General features: G+C 37.5%; 1 protein-coding gene across 3 annotated transcripts in view; it reads right to left on the reverse strand.

Annotated features, from left to right (window-relative positions):
- The window catches only part of lekr1 (leucine, glutamate and lysine rich 1), a 74,103-nt gene that overhangs the window by 41,155 nt on the left and 14,509 nt on the right, over positions 1-18,439 (reverse strand). For all 3 annotated transcript variants that reach the window (XM_055027767.1, XM_055027766.1, XM_055027768.1), the window contains exons 3-5: positions 14,397-14,923; positions 2,042-2,119; positions 346-509 (exon numbers count right to left, since the gene is read on the reverse strand). In XM_055027767.1, coding sequence (XP_054883742.1) covers positions 346-509; positions 2,042-2,119; positions 14,397-14,923 — 769 coding nt within the window. The remainder of the gene's footprint in view (positions 1-345; positions 510-2,041; positions 2,120-14,396; positions 14,924-18,439) is intronic.

Consider the following 18,439-nt stretch of genomic DNA (forward strand, 5'->3'; position numbering starts at 1 on the left):
ACACACACACACACACACACTGCAGTCATACTCCTTTAACTAGAATCCCTAATTAATTTCCTTCTTTGCAGTTATTACACAAATGTACCCATGAAAACATACGCCATCTTGCCAAATAGGAGTTTGTTTATTAATTTTAAACCCGCAGAGACACACCATTAATCCCCAATAGTCTGCGTAACAGTTAAACTAATATTCAGACGTACTGATAGAAAATGTTTTTCCTCTTTTCCTCCATGTCCCTTCCCACTCATCTGAAACGTTGCACTGACATACACTGTGTGTAGACTCATAGTTTTAAATTGCTACTTAATGTGTGTGTGTATGTTGACGAGTAGGTTTTACCTGAAAAGCCCTGTTTGCAGTGCTGCAAAATCTGAGAACTGAAAGTCTGCCAGGCCCCAGTCAGCTGATGAAGGAAACCCTTAAAGTCTGTGAACCCGCTGCCACAGAGGCGGAGAACGCTCAGAGTTTTTTGGAGGATCAGCTGCAGCTGCACAAACGCACCTCTAAAGCAAAATAACAACAAGAATTGAACATTGATGGATACCAAGAGAAATGCTAATTCACAAAAGAGTATCCACTTTGAAATACATTCATTAGCCACTTTATTATGAATTAACAGAAATTGCCAATCAGTCAATCATATAGTAGAAACACAGTATTTAGGGATCTAGAAATGGCATTTCAGATCATTCAAAGTGGTGCTGACTCACTCATAGCTTTGAATGTCATAGTAAACCTCAACACAGGCATATCTGTAAGTTAAACTAACTTGTGAAAACCTGTGGAAAAATTTTTTTGTTTTTTTTAATTTCCGCCAAAAGTTTATTTATTTTTAAGTTACTTGTACATGCAGGTCAAATCAAAAGGTGCAATAAGTTCAGAAATCATTTATCTTGGCCATAATATTTTATATTCAGTGTATTACAGGGTATAATTTTAGAATCACAACATAATCAGACATGATACAGAAAATTGACATTAACAGTCACTTGTATCATAAAAAAATCTAAATCTGATTAAAAAGTGAAGTTAAAATAAAGATAAAGTAACAGTGATAGCACTAAAAGAAGGCACACTTTTTATAACACTTTTACATTTATATACACAATCACAAGCATGCCTGAAATCAGGCCACAAACTAATGCAAACCTTGTAAAACTAAAATGTTTGAAAAGAACATTTTGTTACTCCAAAAACACTTCTAGGGGAACACGTGGGTGAGAACATGTTGAACTCTTTATCTAAAAAATGGTATTCCTTTATAAATACTGATTGTAACACAAAGAGATGCAGGGTTGTTATTTTTCTAATTTAGGGTTTGAAACTCAAAGTGATCCATTGAATTTTGTACAGAAGATGGGTGATAATGCAGCCTCTGAGCTGGTCTCTGGGGCTTTGTGCACTTGTGCGTGCAGAGTGGATGAGGAGCCTGGGCACTGGTTGTCACGAGAGTCAGTTTTATAATGTCAAATGACATAAATCATAAGGCTGACAGCCCCAAATGGAGGAACAGATATGAGCCAGATATGTCATCTGAGATAAGGTTAAAAGTAAAAAGGAGAGGCACAGAGAGACTGCATGCGTTTGACCCCTGATGATTTACTCATGTAGAATTTTTCAATGTCAGCAGGGTGATTAAAACGCGCTATTTCCTTGACATCCCATCTCTTCTCTCCCAGTCACATCACCCCTCCCTCCATCCAGTCATCCACTCATGTCTTTTTCAGTCTCTCTCTCCATTTACAGGAATTAACCCATGGGTCAGATGAATTAACATTCTTGTCGAGGTTTTTTTTCTACTTTTGTTGCATCGTTTCATCATTTCTCTCAGTTTGTTGGTATCAGACATCATCTCCCTGCCATGTACACGGATCGGTCCAATATGCACATAGCCAAGAGTTTTATTTTTTGTGTGTTAGTTTCCAGTTGTTTATAATCTGTTTACAAAATCTTTTTTTATCAAACACTACTCTCTCAACCTCATGTTATTAAATTGCATTTTTATTCTTGCACTGTTTTTGTGTACCATCCTTACCTGAGTGTTTCAACATTCTGCTTCTCTTTTCCAAGTTTCTCTTCTGCCTGATCCTTCAAGTTGTCTGCTGTCCCCAGCCTGTCAAGGAACAAAACAAGAGAAAAGCGAGGAAATGAACATGAAGTGTCAGCAGCAATGTATTCTCATTAGAGAACCTCAGCTGAACTTATTATCACTTAACTCTCACAAGAGGGAAATTAGCTCATAGGGAATTTATCTTAATGATCCACATGGAAGGATGACGTTGTTAAAATGGAGAGATTAAAAATTTAAATGTTCCTCATAAGTGACTGATATGAAGAAATTGGTGTTTCTCCCAAGCTTTAACTGTGCCTTTAACACAATAAACAGAAATTGATCTGGGGGTGGAGGGATACGGTCAATAGCAAAATTTGCTTCTAATCACACTCTCGCAAAATTGGAAATCTAGCATATTGACACGTTAGAAAATTAAGCAGTATGCAAAAGTCTACTGAACCAAGCTAATGCAGCTGTCAGTGGTAATCCATCCTATTAACTGGTTTCATGGTCACCAATAATTCAGACATTAATGAGTAAAAGGTTATGGCCCAGGCAACTTAAAAATTCCTCTAGACTGAAAACAAATCTTCTTTAAAGGTGTGACATTTCCCAAAGAGCGCCAGTGTTGCTTCTGAAACACCAATCATCCATCAACACAATACCCACCCAAGGCCAAAGTAGTGATAGCAAAGCCTCCAGAAGGAGTTTGAATTCATAAATCAAATACTTATTTTGTGGTTTTATAAAATAAAGAGGAGGGAATAGAGCAGTTGTTCTGTGACGACAACAGCTTAAAAACCTCAGATGATGGTACACTGGCCAGGGGTTTAAATGGTCTTTTACTCTGCCTGTAATTCACCACAGCCAGGAATGACTAACTGGGACAAAATCTGTAACTCGAATTCTGGCAACATTTGAGAAAACTATTAAAGTTTTCCTTCTTTTCTGAACCAATAACATTGCCAACAAACAACTTTGTCACCAAAGAAATTGCTGTCAAAATATTATTCCCATGACTGTGTGTAAGTATTAGTCCGAGAAATAATTTTCTCATTTGGTAAACAACAACGACAGTCATCTTGATGGTTTGGCTGTTGACTCTTCTCCAGCTTATTGTCGTAGCTGTAGTAGAAACTGTGTTGTGTATTTGGCCTTAAGGTTTGAGTTGTCCTTTCATTCAAATAAAAAAAAAATCATAGTACTGAAATAAAAGCTATTTCAATCTAACAAACTAGCGTAGTTATTTTTGATAATTAAGGGCAAATTGATTCTTATTTCCTGCACAAATTATCTTTACAGTAAAAGTACTCACTCCATCTATTTTATGTTCTCTAGTGCATTCACACATGCACTAGAGGTATTTTTATAAAACATGTTTTCTTTTTTTGTCAAAATTACAATTCAGTCTGTAATTACAGAGAAAATAACCACTAGGGTTATGACTCAGAAAGCTCTTTTTGTTTGGAAAAAAAAAGAAAAGGGCATTCATCACATGAAAATATATTTAATCCAATTTAAACACCAAAAGAAAGAGCAATCATAATTTCCTTATATTTCATGCTTTCACATTTTTCTGGAGCTGTAGAATATGGTGAACAATCAGCTTTAATGTCCTTTTTCAGAGACGGGACCGATCAAAGCTTACATATTTTTGCAAAGCAGTTTCACATGGCAAAGTGAGACTGTGTGACCTGGACCTGCAAAAGAACATTCTGTTCCCTCATATGACGCCACAAAATATGTCCTGACAGCAAGATGGAGAAAAGAGTAAACATAATAAGCACCACCGCTTACGCAAAGCAGACTAGACAAATAGAGGCTAACAGCAGATATATGATAACCATGAAGTTCACATGGGAAGTGCAATTGGAATGACATAGCAATCTTGGCAGGGGATTTTCTGCTTCTTTCAAACACCATTCTCAACATCGGACATAAATTTATTCGTAAGCCACAAGGGGAAACTTATTTGACTTATCACAATAATAAGAAGTGTAGGTCCAGATGGGCATCTGAGATTATTTCTTACAGAAGTATCAGTGCTCACTTAGGCTTTAATTAAAAGAAAAACGAAATATGACTAAAACCTTATTTCCATTCCACTGGCACATTTAGAAATTACTTTCAGTTTTTTTCTTATAGGAAATAGGCCTTTCACAAAAGATAATAAATAAATCTTAAATAGCATACAAGAAAATGTCAAAGTTTATGTAAAAATGTAATTTAAATAGAGAATATTTGTTTGAAAAACACTGACGGGATATCCATGTAGTGTAGTTTTATTTCTATTGTCTAAAATGAATAATACCCTAATGATAAGAAGCACTTACATAAATGTTACCACAACAAAGTGAACTACGTCAGGAAATTTGCAGTGTGACATGAGCACATACTGTCTTGCAGGTTCAGAGCTGCAAGGCAATGTTTAGCAATAGGTTAAGTAAAACCTATCGATACAAACTGCCCAAACTGCCAGATACATGGCGGGCAATCTATATAGCAAAGCAGATGGTCTTGTCTTGCTCACCAGGCTGAAATAACAACATCAGTTCCACTGCCTGTGCTGTCAAGGACAGGCAGAACGTTAACACAGACAGGCACACACACGGTAGGAGGGAACTACCTGGGTTAGGACTTTCTAATCAGCACACTGCGGCTGCAGAGAGAACAAAAAGCACGAACAGAGAGAATTATAGCTTAAAAGTCCATTTACTAATGAAGCGGTCACTTTCAGCTGCTGTTTATGACCACACGAGAAGTCATGATATGACCTTAATGAAAGTTCATGTTCTGTAAGGATAGCTTTCTGACAGAATGAAGCTTGGGCTTTGGACCCATTGTGCATGTGTTGAAGTGCACTTGTTATTCTTTTGGATGTATGTGTTTGAAACAGCTGGGAAGCATATTTCAACGTAACAATCTGCTTCAATTAATAATGGATTATACCTTCAGTGTGTGTGCATTGATGAGAGTGATGTCCTTTGTGATTCTGATTTAGGGCTCAGTCTTTGACACTTTCCGGTTCTTTGCTTGCTAAAAGTGTGTGTATGGGAGGGCATGTCTTTGAATTTTCTAGTGACAGCAGACCAGACTCCCACTGTTCACCCTTCTGTACCAGCCACGCTCAAAGCAAAATCAGAAAAAACACTGGCTCCAGAGGGGCATGCTCGCGTGAAAACACACACATCCGCCTCGCGTGTGTACAGGCGCATTTTACGTGTCTGTGTATTTTACCGATGAATCTGCGTGTGCTTTGCGTGCATGAGCTACAGCTCCTATTCCCCAGGCAGTGGCTGTCAGTGGAATAACTAGGTAGGGCATATCCAGTGAGTGCATGTCAGATTGGAGTACCCCCTACCAGAAGCCCAAGTCGAATGTCCCATCAGGACACATCATAAACACTCGCGCGCACGCAAACAGGCAGCAGCTCACATCAACAATGCTAATCTCATCCTCGGTGTTACCATGACCTACCAAATCAAATATGTTTTGTTTTTTCAGGTCTGTGTGTCAGGAGAGACTTAGTATTTTTTCCCCTTCCACATATTTCAAAGGATTGGGAGAAAGGTCAGCATCACAAAGTCAAACCTAACATCCTCCAGCAAGTTTATTTCCAGTGAGTGAGCACAAAATGTTCCATGTCATTATGTTCTTTTATATTAATCTCAATAAAGACCTCATGATGTGATAAATCTGTCTGCCTATTTTAACCACTTTGTTTTTACTGTGTGCACCAAATCCTTTGTTTAGAATTTTCTGCTTTAATTTGATATTTAATGTTTCAGGGAACACATTTGTCACATTAGATGTATACTCCCTGTTCAGGAAAGAGTATTTTGCTTCAATTATTAAGAGATATTTGAAAGTCTTTATTTTCACTGTTCTCCAAATCTCAATTCAACTTTCAAATAAAATGAATACTATCTAATCAGATATCTGATTAGATAGTTCTATTTCATCTTGGCTGATTCAAGTGTGAAGGCTTTGAAATACAAGTCCAAGTTATTAGAGCACAAATCCAAGTCAAGTCTAAAGTCTTTAGAGCATGAATCCAAGTAAAGTCTCAAAACAAGAGCAAGAGTTAAGTATCAAGTCCCATGTCTTTAGTTAAAGAATCTTGATCTCAATCAAATCTCAACTTTCTTTACCATATAGCTCAGTGGAACAGCAGGTGCAGCATTTACTGAAGCTATAGTCCTCAATGCAGTTGTCCCCAGTTCAAAAGCGTGTCTTCCCCTTCTCTCTCTGCATGCTTCCTCCTGTCCAACTAGTTGAATAAAGGTCACTAGTGACATAAAAATCTTTCAAATGATGCAAAGTAAAGCTTTTGAAATCAAAGTGTGCACACACGAGCTTGGAAGGAAGGCTTCAGTTGGACAGCAAGAAACAAAAAAAAAATGCAATGCAAAGATACAGTGGTATATTTTGGTGTACATGTCCCGATGTACACAAAATAAGTGTAAATTTAAACATACTTCAGGAGTTTCTAACATTATTGTACTTCTGTTAGATCTTGTAATGCTTTCATATGAATGTGTTTAGTGTGCGAGGTTGTGCACAGTGACACCTGCTTGTGTATCTTTTGTTTTTTGGGTTATCTAGTAACCATCCTAGGGATGCCATAACAACAATAATCAAAACAACATCGACACACACACACACACACGCACACACGCACACACACACGCAGAAGTGCAAAGTACGAGTAATATGATATAACAGCTAACCAAATTAGCCATTGGGTCAGAGAATGTGTTTGTCTTCCAACTTGTCATTCTCGATTAACATTTCTCTCTTGCAACATGTTTGTTGTGTTTCATTTGTATGTTTGGGTTGCTATGCTACTGTTTCATCAAATAATTGCCGATTACCAAATAAGATGGCTTACTGTGAGTGCGTGTGTGTGTGTGTGTGTGTGTGTGTGTGAGAGTGAGTTTAGGAGAGACTATTCTATGACATATACACAGAAATCCACAGACGCTCAAAACCCTGTTCTAGTTTATTGTGCTGTCATGAACCCCACTATAAACTGGAGCCATTAGAGCTGATTAGTGATCCTCCACCAAGAAAGAAGAGCTCTCTTTTCATGCAGTCATGTTTACTGCACACACACGCACACACACACGCCCACAACTCAGACTGTGTGACAGAGATAGAGTCTATGTTTGTTCAGTGCAGTAAGATGAACTTGAAGTTGGATTTCTGCTGATACCTCACAAGCAGGCTGTGACGGCTGCTCGACTCAGTTCCTAGCAGACATGACATATTACCTGACACATACACAAACAGAGGGGAATTAACAGTGTAGTGACTGGATTATTGTTTGTTAGGTTGCTAGTGGAAACTGCAAATTGGAATAAAACCACAAGTAGCGCTTCCCTCAGAGTTCTTCCTTGTTACAAATAGATGCCTTTCTGTTTGTCATCCATCATTTCGCTTCTCCTCCACTCCTGCTCTTCCACCTGTGAACTGTCTTATCAGCGTTGCAATCCAGAAACCAGGTGTGTGTGTGTGTGTGTGTGTGTTTCTCTTTGTGTGATCTCTTGCACATTTTTATGACAGCTTCTTTAATACCTGCCAAGCCTGGTTTTGATTGATTCTGTGCACAGGGATAATTATCCTACCCACTGCAGGTGTACGTGGGTGTATGTAAGCATGCTCCCAAACACACAGAAATAGCCACAGAGTCAGATGAAGGCATATACAGACTCACAGCAAGACATGATGTTGGATTCAAGCATCTGACCAGCTAGCCGGGGGGAAATAAGCGATGCGTGTCAAATTCCCAGACGCTTCTCTCAACGCCACAAGCATGCTCACAAGCTACGTGATATGTTTCAGCCTGTCATCAGTTAGAGAAGCTGTCTGCCCACATACTATCAGCTTTATTTTTCATATTTTATTTTTCATACCCCTTGATCTTTTCTTTAACCTCTATGCCATTTTAAAAGAAAAGCTGTCTTCCCACTACTCTCTCTTGTTCTTTGTCCGCTACCTGCACAATGAAAGAACCAAGGACCAAGTGAATGTGATAAGCATTACATTTCAGTCCGAGCTGAAATGTGTGAAAATTGTGAAAAGCATACAGGTGCTGGTTTTGGTGTAAAATAGAACATAACATATCATCGTTGTATTTCTTGTAGCCGGATGTGATCAAATCTAATCAATAAGGGGCTTTGTAATCATTAAATAGAATAGAATAGAATAGAATAGAATAGAATAGAATAGAATAGAATATACCTTTACTTGTCTTAAATAATGACATCCAAAATAGACTGGCTTGTTTCGTCTCTACACTTTTACCAGGAACATTGTAGCTAACGTCAGCTCTGGTGTCTATGCTCACAGCAGCATGTTTTGCACGGAGGTAGATTTTCTGTGATACTCTTTAGTCCTTACATCTTCTTTGCGCCTGACAGATGCATTACCTGCTGAGCACTTTTGCTACCAGTGAGCTAAAAATGAAGGAACTGAAAAAGGTGTTTAATTGAATCAGTTTTGAAACATGTTTTTTTGATTAATTTATTGAGGTTACTGGTTAGATGTCCCAGTCCTACATTTTTGTGTCATTCTCATTCCACTCCTTTACCATTGTGAGTCATGTGTTACTCAAGTTTTATTGGGTACAAAATAAGAGTTGTCTGCCATTGGACATTTTTGAGCTAACTATGCCTCAATTTGTCCTTCCTTTGGGGAAGTTTTGTCCTGGGTTTCCCAACTAAGAATTTAAAGAAATGTTCCGTGATCTGCAATGGTCAATTGTAAAGCCATGTGAGTTTAATGTTGTTTATATTATGCTTATGTTTTATGTTTCTGGAGTGGTCCAAATATGAATAAAAACCACAATCAATAAAAATATGGCGTTCACAGGGTGGAGTTGGAGGAACATACTGGGGAGGTCAATTTTTCCAAAGTTGTTTTTCAATTTAATATCAAATTAATTTACTACTTATTTGTGGCAGTCAGAATTACTTTTCTCTTCTTTAATGTCTTTAATAAATTCCCACAGATTTCCTAAGGACTTGCAGCACAGACTGAAAGTGTGTAAAAATTACTTTGCTGACCCACTTGCTCCTAACAAAACTGGGATCCAAAAGGCTAAACTAGCAAGTTAATCAGTTTTAAATATTGATATGCAACGATTCTTCAAACTGCAGTAGATAACTTTATTATAGCCAAAACTTGACGCCTACTGGCACAACATACACACATACACACACACGCACATGCAGAATGACAGGTGACATTTTTATTGAGGTTTGGTTTATGAGGAGGGTGTGTTGTTATAGAGTTACCAGTCGGGTTCTTCAACATTACCCATTCATTTAAACCTATCAGATACTATCAGAGTCCCTTTGACATGTCCCATTTTATTATTTTTGAATAACATGGGATCAAATTTGAAAATTACGGTAAATATGAGCAGACATGTTTGGGAAAGGTATATATGTCTGAAGTCAGTATGAAGATGGCTAACAAAACATGTCAATAAAACTGTTACAGAAAAATATCAGAAGGTTCAGAATGCTTGTATATTTAAAACAAGCAATCATTTAACTAATCAAAACAAATGTGATTTAATTATATATGACATGATAGAAGGAAAAAAAGGACATACAATTTACAATATTAAAAAAAAATTCAACAAAAAGCTACCATATTCCTAAATAACCATTATGAACACAGAAAGAAAAAAAAGGGTGTGACAGCAGGTAAGCATCTTTTATGGGGATTTTGCAAAGGCCTCTCATGCATCATTGTGTCATACCACATAATCTTTCCCTGAACTTTGACCCCCCTCTCTCAAAGCAGGCCTTATGGGCCTGAGCACCACTGTTAGCACTGTGCTTGTTTTCCTCTTTGTTTTCATCAGACACAGAGGAGACAGGATTTCAGGGAGAGATAATCAGCTTACATTAGGTCACAGTGAACTGGTTCACCAGTTTACTGTATACAGATAATTACATACGTCCAGCTGGGTGAAAGACACTAGCTGTGGCACCTGCTTACCAAAGCTCTACGAAAATGACGACTGAATATCCAGAAAGGGCCAAACTATTCTAAATATATTATGCTAAATGCAGGTGTTTCTGTGGTGCTTGGGGAGTAAGAAAGCAAAAATGGATTAAATAAATTGTATTTAAATTTAGTTATTGCTAGTAAATTGTAATTTTGCAGTAATTCAGTTTTGCAGGTTTGAACAGTCTATAAGAACTTCAATAAAAAATTCAGCTAATGACTTAAGTGACTTGTCTCCTAGAGATTAAATAGTTTCTCAAGAAGATTTTGTGGCACTAATGATATTTCTGTACAGAAATCAGACAGGAAATGGTCAGAAAAGAAGGAGACAAGATACTAAACATATTATTTGTCTGGAGCTGGACATTTCTCCTGAAATGTCCCGGAGCTATTTATTGTGTGCTGTTTATACAAAGTATATTCACTGACCTAGTCTTGCTTCTCCTGTAGCAACTAGAAATAATTTTACTACCTAATGAAAAAATATTCAAACTTGATCTTTTGAGCAGCTTTAATTAACTGAGGAGATGTACACACGGTATTCCAGAAGTTAAAGTCTAAACCGGAAAAACCTGCATTTGGAAAACTGCATCTGTGATGCTTTTTAAAATCACTTTGCCAACACAAAGCAGCAATTGAAAATGATTTTCAACAAGTCTCACAATGAATTCACTCCACAGCATAGGTTAAGTTACTCCAAAGTCCTTCCAAAGGTGTCTTTATGAGGAATTTGTCATGAACTTCATAATTGAAAAAACAGAAGCTCTAGTTACAAATATACAACTTGATGATTTTCAGTCAAAACTGCAGATTTATTTTTATTAATTCAAACTTTGGGGAAATGTTTAACATTCCTGGTTGGCAAATAAGTAAATAAATTAAGGTGGACATGTTACAAAAGAGTGTTGTGCACAGAGAAACGCATCAGCAGCAGCCTTGTTTCTCTCATCTGTTAATGATCCAGGCTGATTTTTTTAATTCATCCTTCAGAAAATGTCCTCTTCATATTCATGTTCCTTTTTCTGTCCTCTTCAATCTTTACACTTCATCCGCTTCATGCAATCAGCAAAGCAACATAAGTGTTGATTAGAGCAGCATGTTTTGCTTTGAAAGCACTTTTATTGTTTTATAGGCCATATTTGATACAGTGAATATCACTGGTGCAAAGTCAGAGCCAACCCCTTAACTTCAAGTCCCGTCTCTGGTCTGAGTCTACCAAACGGTGTGTGTTTGTTTCTCAACTGTTGGTGGCACGTGTCTGAAAATGGATTCGTGTCAAGCAGCTCTCATGGCTGATGAACCTCCAACATAATTTTCTAATGAGAAATTTCAGATTTTAACAAATTACTGATAATTTTTAGTTATAGTTTTTAATCTTATCATCATCCCATAAAAACTATTATTTGAGACTTTACAATGTGATTTGTGTGCAGGAATTACTGCATTAATTTGTGTGACCAGGCCTTCAGAAGTGAGGCTCAGTTTGAGACTTTAGATCACTTCTGCCGTTCATAGCATTTCTGTGAGTCACAGAGAGTAAACATTTCCTGCATTTTTCTCTGTAACTAAACTGCCTTTGGCTGTAAGTGGACAGACATCTGCTATTTGATTATTACACTTGAAGATTTCTGAACAGACATTAAAGAAATATTCTAAACTTGCTAGTGAGTGTGTGTGTGTGTGTGTGTGTGTGTGTGTGGGGGGGGGTGTGTGTGTGTGTGTGTGTGTGTGTGTGTGTGTGTGTGTGTGTGTGTGTGTGTGTGTGTGTGTGTGTGTGTGTGTGTGTGTGTGTGAATGTTCAGATGATATATGACCTAATCTGGGACATGCAAACACACACAAATAGTTATCCTATTTATTAAATGTGAAGTTTCTGGTGAAAATCTGTGAAAACCATTTGCAAAAAATGAAGTTAATATGTTGAGAATAAATGGCCTTCATACACACAAACATAAACAGATGTGCTTATCAGCAATCGTGATCTGTTTAGAAATGATGACGCATTTAACCACACCACTTAACCCAAAATACATGATGGTCTAATTAATATTAGTCAGGAATTTTCTGCTTTGGTTGTACACATTAAGTACCAATGACAAGTATAGCCACGCCTTTCCATGCATCTTTAGAAATAAGGTGAGTCCAGATCTTGGTCTTGTACTGACACCATCAGGAACAGGAAGTAAAAGTACTGAGACTGTTGTGCTTCATGTATACATTACTTTAGTAGGTGAGGAATTAAAACAATTGAAGAACAAATAAGCCTGATTTGAACTAATAAAGTTGCCTGTTCTTGAAGATGACAATCTTATAGTTTGAGACAATCTTGCATTGATGAATTCACTTCAAAGTAAATCATACTATTGTAAAGCAAGCATAGTAAGAACATTTTCACTAAATCTGTCAAAAAACTATCCTATGATTTGTTTTGTAAAGTTTCAAATCATATGGATGAGCTTACCCAACAGGCTATACTAAAATTATGAGTCCTCTAGAAACTGTAGAGTGTGGTGTAAGCAGAATATAATCTAAAGTTGCATGTCGTGCCTATAAAAACAACAAAAATATTACCAAAAACATATCTGCTGCTGTAAATGAGATTTTCAGATTTCACAGCTAACTGAGGTATTGGCGCACACAAGGTTTACCTCACAGTGTAGCAAACTGCTCAGAGCCTGTTCTGCAAACCTCTAATTATACAAAACAAAAAAATGTGTCACCTGCAAACACAGCATGCCAAAATCTATTTAGAGCACTCCTAACAGTAAAGACTAGAAAATCCAGTGGATTAATTTTAGTTTTCATAGCAATGTCACACAACAATAGGAAAATCCCTGTAGGCCTGCTGTTAGTACGGTTACAGCTGATGTGACTTGCATTAAAATCTCACCCACTCCCACTCTATTTCCAGCCACAGTAGGTTCTAACTTTGAGAAAAGAAAAGATCTTTTGAAGAAAACAAGTTAACCAAGAAAGACTTGTGCACATTTTTCCATTTACTGCTTTATAGTAATATAAAATCCAAAGTAGGAAAGTAGAGTTAATCATAGTTGTAAAAAAAAAAAAAAGTAAACGAAAAAGAAATGTTATGAAACAAATGATTTTCAAAAACCCTAACCCTTCCCACACATACTGAAGTCTCACTCTGGACAGAGTGCATAGAGAAAGTGTTCCTACTAAAATGGGTGTGGGCAGGAGAATCTAAAACATTTTAAAGGTCATGGCAGAACTAAACATCTGTGGTATTTCAGGTGACACCTGAAGAATGCCTTTGTGGAAGCTATGAGATGCTGTATGACTGCAAATATGACAACATTTCTGATTATAACCAGAGCATTTTATTAAAAATATTTCAAGTTTAGTGCTGGCTCTTCTTCAGGAACCTGATAAGTCTACTAAGCACCTCTACAGATCTTCATCACTTACACACATTCTGGGTTTACTGAGAAACATGTCTGTGATATGCCAACAAAGACAAGCCTCTCCAGCTCTTAACAATGGGCCAAACAACTAATGAGAGTTCCCAGGTTAAAATCACTACTCACCAAAAACAATATTTCCCAAACAAAATCGCAATGATTTTGATTGGGAAATATTGATTGATAATGATTGGGGAAATATTTAAAGATTAACAAGACAAAAGCAGAACATTTTGGAAGGTGTACATTTTGCATATGGCCGACATTGCATTTCAGAAAAACTACATAAAACTCATCAGACATCTTTTGCATACAACTGTTTCCAAAGCAGTCAGAGGATGAATGCTGAGTTGCAGCCTTTATTTTCTACCTTATTTCCTACAAATATTGATAAATGAATGAAAACTAGTTCATATTAGGATCGTGACCATATATCACAATGCTTAACAGCCAAGCAATGAACCCAAACGACTTTAGTTTTAACAATGGGAATTGAACTTATATCTGGTTCTTGATAAAGGTAAAATGTCATAACACTGATTGTTTAAAATTCCTACTTCTACAACTCACTGGTTGCCATTACTCTGTTAAACTGTAATACTGATGAATACTGAAGACATCTCATGCATGGCTTTACGATGTTTTGTGAAAGCAACCAATTGATTCAGTGAGCAAAAAACACTAATGGCACATATTTTCCTTACCTTTAAACTAAACAAAGGAAAAAAACATCCATGGATGAAATGAACCTTTTTTATACATGTGCCAAATATTACATTAGACACTACCAATTTCTCTCTATATGTGTTTTATCACCAAAACATGGTGACTGTCCTTTTGTCCTTTAGTCGGGCGTAGGTGATCAACAGAAGTAAGAAAATGTTAACAAAACTCACCTCTTTCTGAGTTCATGAAGGTTTTTTCTCAGGTTCTCTGAATTTTCTTTGGCCTTCTGTAGGTCACTCCTGAGAACACTTTCTCTCTCCTCAGCATTCTTGAGTTCTTCCGTCTGTTTTCTTAATTTCTCCACCATCAAGACTCCAAGCTCCCTTCTAAGCTGTCTTTCTTTCTCTTCAATAATTTTTTGATGGTCCGCTTCCATCTTATTCCTCATTCTATCAGATATTGCTTCAAACTCATCTTTTAGCATTTTCATCATGTCCTGGTACTTTTTCTCTAGCTCCTCTCTGACAGTTTTCTCTCTGACTTCGGCTTGTGCTTCAGGCACAAGCCGAAGCTCCCTCTCCTGTTCCAGCCTGTTCAGCTCCCGTGCCTCCAGTTTGGCCTTTTCTCTATGGGCAGTCTTCTTCCACTCCTGGAGCTCAGCCTCTGACTGAGCCAACTGACTTTGGAGCTGACGATTCTCATATAAAGTCAGGTAGCTTACACCACAGTAGTCGCACTTGGTCTCGTTGCGCTCCATCTGCGGAAAAAAATGCAACTTGTTGGATAACATCTTTAAGGTCCCATTTGCTAACTTAAAGACGTTATATATGTCTTTATTTCTTTAAGTTAGCAATATAAGCTATGGTAATACACATAGCTGAAAGATAGGTAACTTAACGAGGCCACACATATGCCTCCGAGCCATTATTTTTCAATAGACATCGAAAACACACTGAGGTCCAAACAAATAGTGATGGAGAATTGAAAACTGAAAAGATGTTTACTTTGGGATACCTACTGGTGCAGAAATGCCTTTGAAAGATAGTTTGTTCAGGCTACACATGGACAGGAATTGTTTTTGGTGTTTATTGAGTTCCATCTGCACTAGCTCATCAAAATTGGACAGATTTCCAATGACAGATTGGAAGAACATTGTCTGGTCTGATAAGTCTCAATTTCATCACCAACATTTACACGGTAGGGTCAGCATTTGGGAGAAGCAATATGATACCATTGATCCTTTAATCAACAGTTCAAACTAGTGGTGACAGCGCAATGGTGTGGGAGATACATCTATTGCTGCTGACCTTGTTCACTCTTTTACAACCACCGTTTACTCATCTTCTGCTGATAGTGTCTTTGTTTGTGTCAGAAAGCTCATTTAATCTGTTTTCACATGACACGAAGGAGAGTTCACTGTGCTCCTACAGTGACCAAGTCTCAATCCAATAGAGCATGGTTAGGATGTCATAAAACTGGGATTCATGTCATAGAAAAACCAGCCGACAAATCTATAACTGTAGAATGCTATAATGTCATTGATGGACAAAATCTCAGAAGAATATTCTGAAATATAGTGAATATATATATATATATATAATGTTGTCAAAAACAACATTTTCCTGTCAGCAGTTCAGAACAGAGGAAAGTAAATCCTCTAATCCCCACATCACATATTGTTGTCACTCCTTCAGTTGTCTCCCAAATAGTTTATCATTCTCTGTGTGTGTCAATGTACTCCCTCCCAGGACCTGTCACTTATTTCTGGATTTCAAGGAACAAATCCTTTCCTTCAAGCTTTCATCTTCAGGTTGATACAGTACGTGGCGCAGAGGCAGCTGATGTGTAGTTGATGCACCGACAGCTTCTACGTCAGAATGTTCCAAGTCAACTGCTACATGATGTAAACACAATGAAATAGACGTACAAACAAACCGGTAATGCTTCAGAAAAAAAACTGATATTTTAAAGTGCAGAGTTGTTGCTCTGGACATTTTGTCAGGGACTTTGTAGCATAGAAAAATAAAAGCCATTAAAAACTTATGTGCACACTATTCTTAAAAGTATACAGTTGATTACTTGTTATTTTATGAGTATGCCTCTCAGTAATAAGGGTGAGACTATACATGTTTACCTCTGACTCTCATGCATATTTCATATTGATGGTAAAAAAAAGAAAAGTCTTAGGTCGGACAGTTTAGAAGTCAAAACGCATAGAAAAAACAGAATTAGAAATGCCTTAAATATGACAACTGACACAAGATAAGGCATCGTTCCATTTCTCCACTAATCACATTTGCTTCCTCCATCACCCATCGAAATGCCTTCACCATCTATGTTAGCAACTTGCCAATCCACATCAGGAAATGATGCCTTATCTCTGTCTTCTGCCTCTAAGACAGCAGCAGTCTGTCTTCCACCAACCATGACTGACAAAATGAAAGGAAGGAGAACCTACATTAAAAAAAGAAAAAGAATCTCAGACACAAGGCAAAATACAGGTCTTTGCACAGAGACAACAAGTCAAGACGTAAGCAGTGATAAGCAGTCAAGAAATCAGAAGAATACAGGAATGACCAGTAGCTTATATACTAAGGCAGGGGTGGAGAGAAACTGAATACCCAAATGAATGAATCAGAGGAATGTCTAACAGCTGTAGCAAGGAGAAAGTAGGTAAACGGAGGGATGAGACTAAGAATTAAAAGGATCCAGAAGCCAAACGAATGAAGAAAAATCTGACAATAATCTAGCACAGTGTTTCCCAGACCTCAAGAGGTACATAAGGACCAGGTTTGGGAAACCCTGATCTAAATAATAAAATAATAATAAATAATAAATCTGAATATCCAACGAACGGAAAACACAAATAAACTAAGAAACTGAAGACAAAGGAAATGCAGTACCCCAGTAGCAATAAAGTATACAGAGAAATCAACAGATTATGCCTAGATAAATAAATCTTGGCATATAGAGAGAATAAATAAATCACAAGAAAATGATGACAATATAAACACTAGAGTAAACCACAACCTAAATAACCAAGGATTGTGGCATTTAGATCTTTTTCTTGTCAGGCATTTGTACTAATAATTGTTTAAACTGAAAGACATTAAAAATGAAAGAAAAAAGGCTGACAGAAAGACAAGTTAAGTGTGTGAGTATTAAATTGTTCTCAACAGGTTAACGTATGCATATGTGCTGCCACAAACGGGTTTCTGTAAATGCGTTCACTGTGAGCATAAGAGAGGAAGAGTGCGTGAAAGAGTGACAAATATTTGGAACTGCGTGTCAGGGGACTTTAGTGTTTACTCCACAGATGGGCTCTCGGTTTCTAGGCATACAGACTGAAAATAATTATGTGCTTCATGAGAGTAAGTAACATAGCTCTGAGGACAAATAACAGAGATATTCGAGAGGACAAGAAAGTGCCAAATTTAAGACTCTACACAACTGTAGTCACAAGAAAATTTGGCAAACAATAAATAGTGTGAATGATAGTGTTTTTAAATCAAACCAGTCAATTGTCCACATTATGACTCAACATCTAACAGGTACACAGTCTATTCACTGTGATGGTATTTCTGCTTAGTAGCAGTCCACACTATCTCCACAATGTCTTTCGGTTTCATAAATTTAACATGAGGGGCTATTACTTCTTGCCTGAAACATTTAGAAGGAGGAGTAGAGTAAAGTAGTAGGGGATGAGGGGCATGGATGGTTGGTGTCCTGATAAGATGAGAAACATAACTAATTTATGCAGTGATCTTCTGTGTCTGCATGTGTTCAAAGATTTGAAGTTATTCCTTCAATGTAGTAAAGGTAGAGAGAAGCTATCATGGAGACAGAACATAAAAATATATTTCAACATTTTTTCATTCTGACAAAACTTTACAATAATTCGTTTTTAATAGTTTCCTTAATGTTCAATTTCCTTACAGCATCCCATTTCGACCTCTTTGGGGTTTTTTTTCCAGCAGCCCTGCCCCTCCTCCTCCTAAAGTGCCTTTTCCCTCCCTCTCTTCCTCATCATCCTGCTCTTTTCCTTCTTCCACCTCCGCCTCTTCAGCTCCAGCTGCCGTGACCCATCTGGCTCACCGAAAAAACACCAGAAGTGGGTCACTGTCACGAACACATATCGTTGATGTTGCACGCACATACATTCAGCCACCAAGCACACACACTCACACACGAATACCCATCATACACCCCCACCCCAAAGTCCTAATGCACACTCAAACATGAACGTGTTCACCAATATCGACCTAACAAGCAG

Source organism: Poeciliopsis prolifica, unplaced genomic scaffold (assembly GCF_027474105.1).
Source record: "Poeciliopsis prolifica strain line A6 unplaced genomic scaffold, Auburn_PproV2 SCAFFOLD004, whole genome shotgun sequence".
Classification (NCBI taxonomy): Eukaryota; Metazoa; Chordata; class Actinopteri; order Cyprinodontiformes; family Poeciliidae; genus Poeciliopsis; species Poeciliopsis prolifica.